General features: G+C 41.5%; 1 protein-coding gene across 3 annotated transcripts in view; it reads left to right on the top strand.

Annotated features, from left to right (window-relative positions):
* LOC143291710 (hypoxia up-regulated protein 1-like) overlaps positions 1-9,615 on the top strand; it is a 47,507-nt gene extending 37,892 nt beyond the window's left edge. Inside the window, exons 20-25 of one of the 3 annotated variants that reach the window (XM_076601736.1) lie at positions 329-435; positions 2,038-2,248; positions 2,609-2,833; positions 4,189-4,555; positions 7,392-7,529; positions 8,967-9,615. In XM_076601736.1, the coding sequence (XP_076457851.1) occupies positions 329-435; positions 2,038-2,248; positions 2,609-2,833; positions 4,189-4,555; positions 7,392-7,529; positions 8,967-9,028 (1,110 nt within the window). In that variant the 3' untranslated portion in view covers positions 9,029-9,615. The remainder of the gene's footprint in view (positions 1-328; positions 436-2,037; positions 2,249-2,608; positions 2,834-4,188; positions 4,556-7,391; positions 7,530-8,966) is intronic. The other 2 variants (XM_076601735.1, XM_076601737.1) reach the window with 2 other exon arrangements.
* The last annotated feature ends 909 nt before the right edge of the window (positions 9,616-10,524 follow it).

Raw genomic sequence — 10,524 nt, 5'->3', positions numbered from 1 at the left:
GCTTGATAAGGCATTTGTCAAGTAAACAGCATATCTTTCTTGATAAGGCATGATTTCTTCCACTTGCTGAGAAAGTCAGAGTCAAAGCTTCACTCAGTTCTTCTTGGTACATGTGAAAGTTGGGAGTGAAAGCTTTTTTTTTTTTTTTTTGGTCTTTGCACAAGATTCTGCACTTAAAAGATTCATTTCTGTTGTATCATGTTATGTTACGCTATGTTTTGTTACATTATATTATTATTGATGTTGTTATTTTTATTATCATTATTGCATCTCTGAAGATAAGGCATGATTCATTTAACATGTTAGAAAGTTCAGTCTTGATTTCCAGAAGACCAGTTCCTCGCCTAAGGCGATGAGTGAAAAGTTGAAGGCTGTTGTCAAAGTCAAGGACTTGGCTGACTTCTCCAAGGATAAATTACGGCAAGCCAAGAAAAGGTAAGTGTCAGGTGAAATGTTAGTGTGGTTTTTTTAAATGTCAGTGTAGTGTAAACGGTCAGTGTAAAATACCATTCATGTAAAAGGTCAAAGTCAGTGTCATTAAAAAGGTCAGTGCAAAATGTCAGAATGAAGTCAAAGGTAAGTGTTGGGTAAAGGGTCATTTTAAAATATCAGTGTCAAGCAAAAGGTTGATGTAAAAGGTCAGTGTCATGTAAAAGGTCTTGGCCTTTGCCTGTGGACGGTGCTGGGTCTGACTTGATGTCCACATTGATGCTGGACTTTTAACCCCTTCACTGCAGCTGATGACTTTGCTGTTACCTCACTGAGATATGACAGAGGCTACAGGTCAGGAAGTCTATCACCATTCCTTACTTGGACTTTTTTCTCGTGGAATGGCATCAGTTTTGTTCAGCAAATCAGTCACAAGACTGTAGTGGTAACATTAAGCTGTTCCATGCCTCAGTCACAGCCCTGATAGGCACACAGAGGCAGTGACTGCACCTCACGTTCAGGCCACTCTGAACTCGTTTCTCCAAGGTTCAGCAGTCAGTTTGGTTTTCCCATGTTAGAAACTGTCAGCCATTTACTGTTCCTGTTGTATGTTTTAAACAAGTTCATCCTTGTTAGAAACTGTCAGCCATTTACTGTTCCTGTTGTATGTTTCAAACAAGTTCATCCTTGTTTGAAACTGTCAGCCATTTTCTGTTCATGTATGTTTTAAAGAAGTTCATCCTTGTTAGAAACTGTCAGCCATTTCCTGTTCCTGTTGTATGTTTCAAACAAGTTCATCCTTGTTAGAAAGTGTCAGCCATTTCCTGTTTCTGTTGTATGTTTCAAACAAGTTCATCCTTGTTAGAAACTGTCAGCCATTTTCTGTTCCTGTTGTATGTTTCAAACAAGTTCATCCTTGTTAGAAACTGTCAGCCATTTCCTGTTCCTGTTGTATGTTTCAAACAAGTTCATCCTTGTTAGAAAGTGTCAGCCATTTCCTGTTTCTGTTGTATGTTTCAAACAAGTTCATCCATGTTAGAAACTGTCAGCCATTTCCTGTTCCTGTTGTATGTTTTAAACAGGTTCATCCTTGTTTGAAACTGTCAGCCATTTTCTGTTCATGTATGTTTTAAAGAAGTTCATCCTTGTTAGAAACTGTCAGCCACTTTCTCTTGTTGTATGTTTCAGGAAGGAAATCAGTGTTTTAACTTTATTTCAGTTTCATGTGGCCTGAAACGAACATGGGTCACTTGGTCTTTTTCACGTTATTTCCAATATTTTGAAAATTGACTGAGGTTTTACAGGGACTGAACAAGACTGGTATTTCTGACATTGTTGCAATCAACCTTTTAACATTGTTTTGTGTTCTCTTCCACTGGTTGAGTGAGACTGGTATTCTGAACATTGTTTTACTCGACCTTTTATCATTATTCTGCGTTATCTTCCATTGGTTGAGTGAGACTGGTACTCTACCATTGTGTCACTTGACCTTTTACCATAATGCTGCATTCTCTTTCACTAGTTTTAAGAACTGAGGGGTAGTCCAGCCCCCCAAAGTGGCACCTTTGTGGTCAGCTGGGCTACAAAGCAACATGATTTGATATGCAGGTTATCTGATCTGAGGAGAAAAGATGAAGAGAAGATCGCGGTGGAGAAGGCGAAGAACGAACTGGAGGGCTTCATCATCGACGCCCAAGACAGGCTGTCCCAGGAGACGTACGAAGCGTGTTCCACGGAAGAGGAACGCACCTCACTCATGCAGAAGCTGTCTGAAGCGTCTGACTGGCTGTATGAACAGCCCCATGATGCAAAGAGAGTGGTAAGGTCTGCTTTTTCACGTTGCATGATTTATGAATGGAAATGCTGAAAATGTTAATGATAAGGTAATGATTTGTGAAATATTGAATCATACACGCTTGTGTGTGTGGAGGGGGTTGGGGCGAGGGGGGTTGTATATGGATGTGTTTCTGTGTGTTTGTGCGTGTGTATGTGTATCTGCGTGTGCGCGTGTGGATGTGTGTGTGGGTGTCTGGGTGTGTGTGTGTGTGTGTGTGTGTGTGTGCCTTGGTATAGATTCTCAGCATGTGTGTGTATGTGTGTGCATTTATGTGCGTGTGCGTCCATGTGTGGCGTTGTGTCCTTGCATGCATGCGTGCATGCACGCTGTTGTGTGCCTCAGGTGTTCACCAACAAGCGGCGGGACCTGAAGGTGCTGATGAAGGGGGTGGAGGTGCGGGTGAAGGAGAGGGAGGGGCGGCCGGCGGCGCTGAAGGCTCTGAGGAAAGCCGTGGAGGCCAGTATCACTTTCCTGCAGGCCGCACGCCGCAACAACTCTCTGTCAGACACCCCGCCCTTCACCAAGACCGAGCTCTTCATGCTGGAGAGACTGATCAACGATACCAGGGTGTGTTGTCTTGTCTTGTCTAGTCTTGTCTTGTGCTATAACTTAAAGTGTGTTTTGTTGTACTGTGTTGTTACCACAGCTGTCTGTCTGACACCCCGCTCTACACAAAGACTGAACTCTTCATGCTGGGGAGACTGATCAACGATACCAAGGTGTGTTGTGTTGTGTTGTGTTGCATTGTGTTATGCTGTGTTGTCTTGTCTTGTCTTGTCTTGTTACAGCGACAAGTCTCAGTCAGACACCCTGCCCTACACCAACACTGAGCTCTTAATGCTGGACAGACTGATCAAGGTTTGTTGTCTTGTGTTGTGATCTCTTATATTGTGTTGTGTTGTGTTGTTACCATGACTCTCTGTCAGACACCCCGCCCTACACCAAGACAGAGTTCTTCCTGATAAATTGATCAAGTTTTGTTGTTTTGTGTTCTGTTGTGTTGGGATGGGTTGGGTTGGGTTGGATTGTGTTTTTTGCATTGTGTTGTGTTGTTTCCACAACTGCCTGTCCGACGCTCCACCCCACACCAAGACTGAGCTCTTATACTGATCAGGTTTATCAGTGATGCTGAGGTCTGAGGTCTGTTGTGTTGTGCTGTGCTGTGTTGTGCTGGTGCCACAACTACTCTCTGTTGGACATACTTATCATGACACTGAAGTTTGATTTTTTTGTTTGTTTATTTGTTTTTGTTCAGTTGCCTTAGAATTTTTGGCATTTTGTTTTCCATATTTTGATGATGAAGCCTGAAAATGGGAGTGATAACATTGCTCATAGGGGGTAGGGGGGTATGATTAGGTTTTGGGGACCACTTGTCAAGGCTGTGGTTTCATTGTTTCGTTGTTCATCCTGGTGTCAACCAGGCTGGGAGATACAGCCACTTGCAGTGTTGATCAGGAAATTTGAGCAACACTCTTCTCAACACACATCTGTTTAGTGCATGACCCTCAACTATGTGGTCGCATTTGAGAGCATAGCACACTCATCTCGGTAGGAGCCGACCACAGGCACACAAAAAACCAAAGCACCTCTGATGGGTATTGAACTCATGTCCTCCCAGTCATCGGTCTGTGACACTAACCGCTTGGCTGCAGTGACACCAGCTTTATACATCTCTGTGTGAGACAGAGAGAAGGTGTGTTTGCATGTGTGTGTGTGACTGTGTGACTCTGTGCATGTGTATATGTGTGTGTGTATGTTTGTGTTTGTATGAGTGTGTATGCGTGTGTCTATATATATATATATATATATATATATATATATATATATATATATATATATATATATATATATATGTGTGTGTGTGTGTGTGTGTGTGTGTATTAATATATGCATATGTGTGTGTGTGTGTCCACGATCCACAGACCTGGCAGGAGGAGGCAGAGAGAGAGCAGAAGCAGCGTGGTGACAGGGCCGACCCGTCCTTGCTCGTCGACACCATCCAGTCCAAGGTCAAGGCCCTGGAGCGAGAGGTCAAATACTTGCAGAACAAACCCAAGAAGGCCCCCTCCTCATCTTCCTCCACCAAAAAACGTCCCAAAGCCAAGGCCAACAAAACAGACAGCGAGGAGGAGGAGGAGAAGAAGAAAAAAGAGGAAGAAGAAGAGGAGGAGAAGGCGAAAAAAGAGGAGGGAGAGGAGGAGAAAAAGGAGGAGAAGAAGGAAGAGGATGAAGACGCTACCGTAGAAGACGAATCAGATGAAGATTTCAATGCTGCAGCAGACAGTCAGGGTAAGTGATTACATCTAGGTCATCATGGGACAGTCCTGACATTAACACATTCCTTGCCTATACATGTCATGGAGAGTGCTGACATTAACACGTTCCTTGCCTATACATGTCATGGACAGTCCTGACATTAACACGTTCCTTGCCTATACATGTCATGGAAGTCCTGACATTAACACATTCCTTGCCTATACATGTCATGGACAGTCCTGACATTAACACATTCCTTGCCTATACATGTCATGGACAGTCCTGACATTAACACGTTCCTTGCCTATACATGTCATGGACAGTCCTGACATTAACACGTTCCTTGCCTATACATGTCATGGACAGTCCTGACATTAACACGTTCCTTGCCTATACATGTCATGGGACAGTCCTGACATTAACACATTCCTTGTCTATACATCTCTTTGAAGAGTCCTGACATTAACATATTCCTTGTCTATACATGACACGACACAGTCCTGACATTAACACATTCCTTGTCTATACATCTCTTTGAAGAGTCCTGACATTAACATATTCCTTGTCTATACATGTCACGACACAGTCCTGACATTAACACATTCCTTGTCTATACATCTCTTTGAAGAGTCCTGACATTAACATATTCCTTGTCTATACATGTCACGACACAGTCCTGACATTAACACGTTCCTTGCCTATACATCTCTTTGAAGAGTCCTGACATTAACATATTCCTTGTCTATACATGTCACGACACAGTCCTGACATTAACATATTCCTTGCCTATACACATCTTGGGACAGTTCTGACATTAACACATTCCATATCTAAACACAGCGTCATAGGACAGTCCTAACATTAAGCCATTCCATGCCTGTAGACAAAGTCATGAATTAATCCCAGCATTAACCTATTCCATGCCTAAACACAGCATCATGGGACATAACATTAACCCTTTCTGTACATATACACAACTTTACAGGCTGTGCAAAATGGATATGGGTAGGGATACTGATGGAGATGGATCTTTCTTGTCTGATGGTTTGTTATAACGTGAAGGTGATGACAGCAACAGTGACAAAACTGACAGCACCATTCAGTGCTTGTTCAATTAAAACAGGTGGCATTTTGAGCCAGTTACAGTGAGAGGGTCAAAGTGTGCCTGCTTCGTGTGGAAAGGGGGGTGGGTGAGAGAGAGAGGAGCAGGAGGTGCAGGTGATGGGCCAGTCAGAGGGTGTGGAAGAAGGCAAGGTTGTGGACGTCAGTGATCTGTTGCTTTCACTGAATACTGCCATGGAATGGACAACAGCCTATAATGCCTTGTTTCACATGAAACCCAGGGTTAGTGCAGAGGACTGGAAACACATATTTTTTCACTCTTTTTGTCACTGACTGGGGGGAGGGGTTGGGTGAGGCGGGAGGTGGATGGGTGGGGTGTGGGGAGGGGAGGGGGCATGGCAGAATCTGTTAGGTTGGACTTCTGATCCAGTGTTCATCAGTGATGAGGGTTTCAGGCCCTGTTTGGGCATGGTGTTGTGTCCTTGCCAAAGGCACTTCACTGTGGTGTTCCTCACTCCACCCTGGGCTGAATGGGAACCTGATTTTGGGGGGGCAAGGTGCTGACTCTGTGATTGTGATTTTGTTTGGGCAAGGTGCTGACTCTGTGATTTTGATTGGGCAAGGTGCTGACCCTGTGACTGATTTTGTTTCGGCAAGGGGCTGACTCTGTGATTGTGATTTTGTTTGGGCAAGGGGCTGACTCTGTGATTGTGATTTTGTTTGGGCAAGGTGCTGACTCTGTGATTTTGATTGGGCAAGGTGCTGACCCTGTGACTGATTTTGTTTCGGCAAGGGGCTGACTCTGTGATTGTGATTTTGTTTGGGCAAGGGGCTGACTCTGTGATTGTGATTTTGTTTGGGCAAGGTGCTGACCCTGTGATTGTGAAAGACTACATTTAGCCTTGTAACTTTTTTGGTTCACGTTTATTTTTACATCCACCGAAAGTTTATGCAATAATCCTGTGTTGGGGTTGTCAGTGTGTCTGTGTTTTTGTGCATTATATCTGTGGTAAACTCTTTTGTGTGGTTTTACATCACTCTTTTGTCACAGCAGGTTTCTCTGTCTAAAATTCTCATTGCTCTCCTGAGGGAAAGCGCATTGCTACACAGTGAGAGTGCCACCCAGATTTAGCAAATTCTTTTTCGTTTTTTTATTGTCTCAAGAATAGATACTTTGTCAAAACCAAATTCATCTTTCAAATAGGAAAATACCAGTTCTTTCTAGACATTTGAAAAATAATTACAGTGCACTTCTGCGAAGGACACAGACAATTTTTACGAAGCCAGTTGTATTTTCATGGTAAGTTTACTGTTACATTTTCATTTCTTATTTATAACAGTAGCACTTTTGTATGACATCACCACAGTGATCAGCAGCAGTCATTTAATGATTTTTATATCAAATGGTATTTTATTCTGCTTAGTATGAAAGTGACATTGATGAATTTGTCTGCCAGGAGCAGCAAAAAGTGTACAGAGTAATTGGACATCAGTCAGAATGTGCTGTGGGATTTTTTAACCTGTTCTCAATCATCTGAAACATATATCTGCAAAGAAATGGGCATCAGTTTTAATTATACAGTGGGAAATGATCCTATAACAAGATGTCACTCATCTAAAACATTAGTTATTCTGCCACACAGTGTGACATTGATCTGAATATACTACCATCCATGGGAAATTTAAACAGTTGTCACTCATCTAGAACATTAAATTCTGCCAACTAATGGGACATCACTCTGAACTGTGGGAACGATAATCAGTCCACTCTCATCTAAAACATCTTGAAATATCACTGCTGCTGCAGATGAGTCCAGCACTGACAACAAACAGAGCGACATGAAGTCACAGGATAAGGACACAGCTCAGGATAAGAACAGAACGCCAAAGAAGAAAACTGATGAAGACGATGCCAGAGATACAGCAGAAACAGTGGTAGATTTAGGTGAGTCACTTGTGGCAACGATAACTCCCAATTGTATCGGCTGTGCTGTATTCAGGGCTTCTGATAAAATAGATATATATCCTTGACACTTTGAAATTAGAAAGGACACATGCTTGTTTATCAAGCAGTCCATGGGACGTTATGAACGGTTTTAGAACACATGTAAAAAGACCGAACATCATTCTTTTGAGCTTTAGTCTGATGCTCCATAGAAGAGTTGTTTCCCTTGTGTTGGCCAAGAAACCAAAATAATCATAACAAAAGGGAAGCCTGCTTTTATCTGTTATCTCTCTCTCTCTCAATATATATATATATATGTGTGTGTGTATGTGTGTGTTTAGATTTGATTTGAATGACCCTCTTAAAGTGGTCTGGAACCCCTTACAGTTATGGACAATTGGACCCCCAAGATTTTTAACAGGAGCCGCGGTATTGTATTTTGTATTGTATTGCACTGTATTGTTTTGTCTTTACTTCACCATTCATGGGCATTTTTGGTAGGTCAGTGGATTGTGACTTTTCCCTGCTATGATTGAGAACACCACTAAACTGTGACTGGTGTCTGTGGATCATTGCCATAAGGGATGACTGCCAGTGCCAGCATTCCTGAGGAGTCCATAGAGGATGAAACTGCAGTGATGTCAGGATACAGCTGGCTCTCTCTCTCTGTGAAAAATATCAAATGGTCCATATTGCTGTCTCTGAATTGTTTATTTATATTAACCTCCAACTTTCTCTCCATTTTTTTTTCTCTCCTTGAAGTTTTTTTTGTTTTTGATTTTTAATATTTGCTGAGTTATTTTGATGGAATGGAAGGGTTGTTCATTTATTAGCTTCATTTGTTTTACTCCACAGTAATGCTGTAAGAAGAGTCCAGTGTATGTATATATATATATATATATATATATATATATATATATATATATATATATATATATATAAAATAAATAAAACAAAGTTGAAACCCAACACCTATTTTGTTAACAGACTACACTTTATAACAGGTGACGTAATGCTATTTTTTACGTCATCTTTCTGACCTTACATGATGTCTTCTACTACGTAAAGTTATCATGTTCTAAATATTCCTTCAATTGTCTATGTACACATCACTCTTTTTCACTCTCACTCTCTCGCTCTCTATCTCAGTGATCGTGTGTCACCACCACCACGACAAACCGGACTGGCAACTCCACGAATCAGAGTTCACAATGTAAACCCATGGATGTCACCTATGTATCTCCCTCCCTCCCTCCCTCTCTGTCTCTCGCTCTGTCTCTCTCTGTATATATATATATATATATATATATATATATATATATATATATATATACTACAGAAAGATATATAGATTGATATGTATTCTTATTGAATTGACAAATACAAGTGAAATCTTTAGTGTCTTTCATTTCTTTTCTTTTTCTTGTTCTGTTGCAGGCAGTAACAACGATGTGAGGAAAGAAGACAGTGCGAGAGACTCTGGGCATATAGAGTTATAACAGTGACTGACAAAAACACCACTGTAGTTAGGATAATGAGATCACTTTTGGGAGTGGGTTTGAGTGGGTTTTTTTGTGGGGGGGTGGAGGGGGGAGGTGGAGTATGTGTGTTTTTTGTGGGGTGGTGGGGGGCTGGTGCAAGAGGGATAAAGTGTGTGTATGGCAGAGTGTGATGAAAATCAACATCTATCTTCATTTGTGGTCTGTTCTACAAAAGTCTTTCTCTTCGGTTTGATTTGAAGTGTGTTGTTTCACAAAGATTTCTTCTGCTGTGTTTGTGATCCTGTGTGAGGTGCTGCTTTTGAAATATTTGTGTGTTTGTGTATGTGAGTGTGTGTGTGTTTGTGGGTGGATGGGTGAGTGTATACCATGCATCTGTGAGTATATAGAGAAGTGGATAAAAATGTGAAAGTGCATTTGTGTGGTGACGGTGTAGTTCAGAAGAAAAAATATGTATTTATGCACATTGTGTGTTTATTTGTGCTCTTGATAAAATGCGGGTATTTGTACAGTGGAGTGTTTTTAACATGAGCAGCAAAAATTTGTGTTTGTGAGTGTGTGTGTGAGTGTTTATCTGTGTATGCATGTGTGTTGGTGAGTGTGTATGGGGGATGGGGGGGGGGTTGTGGGGGTGTGAGTGAGAGCGTATGTGTGTGTGTGTGTGTATGGAAATGAAAGGAAGTGATCACTAGTAATATTCTGGACCTATCTGTCCCACTATGTCAAACTATGATCCTCTCTTTCCTCCTCTCTGACAGTGAGTCATTGTGGTATAACTGGTACATACCTACTTTTCCTATCTCATACAAAGCATTTATCCTTATTGCATGTCTGATGTCAGTCTGGATCCAGCAAAGATGCCAAATATCACTTACTTTCACTATTTGTTTCTGAAAATCGATAGAAATGAATTAGTGAATAATAGTTTGATAAAAATGAAATAAAACAAAACTAACAAAACACTTTGAGAAGTTTAATATGATTGCCCATCAGTTCAGCTACACTACAGTTCCAAGTAATTTTTCAAACGCAAAATGCACACATCGTCTAAAACACCTGCGAACAAAGTTTGTTTAAACAACACAGAGTCCAAAACGAACACGCAGAAAGCACAAAAAGTGAATACAATTGACTGAGAAAGCAAAACTGAAAATGCCCACTGACAGGTGCAATAGCCGAATGGTTAAAGCATTGGACTTTCAATCTGAGGATCCCGGGTAGGAATCATGGTGACGGCACCTGGTGGGTAAAGGGTGGAGGTTTATCCGATCAGCATATGTGCAGACTGCTAGTGCCTGAACCCCCTTCGTGTGTATGCACACGCAGAAGATCAAATACCCACGTTAAAGATCCTGTAATCCATGTCAGCGATCAGTGGGTTATAGAAACAAGAATATACCCAACATGCACCCCCCAAAAAACAGAGTGTGGCTGCCTACATGGCGGGGTAAATAAATAAAAACGGTCATACACGTAAAATGTTACATGTCTGTCTG

This window comes from Babylonia areolata, chromosome 17 (genome assembly GCF_041734735.1).
Source record: "Babylonia areolata isolate BAREFJ2019XMU chromosome 17, ASM4173473v1, whole genome shotgun sequence".
In the NCBI taxonomy this organism is placed as follows: Eukaryota; Metazoa; Mollusca; class Gastropoda; order Neogastropoda; family Buccinidae; genus Babylonia; species Babylonia areolata.
The sequence above is the reverse complement of the archived record's forward strand: the minus strand, read 5'-3'. Positions and strand labels throughout refer to the sequence as shown.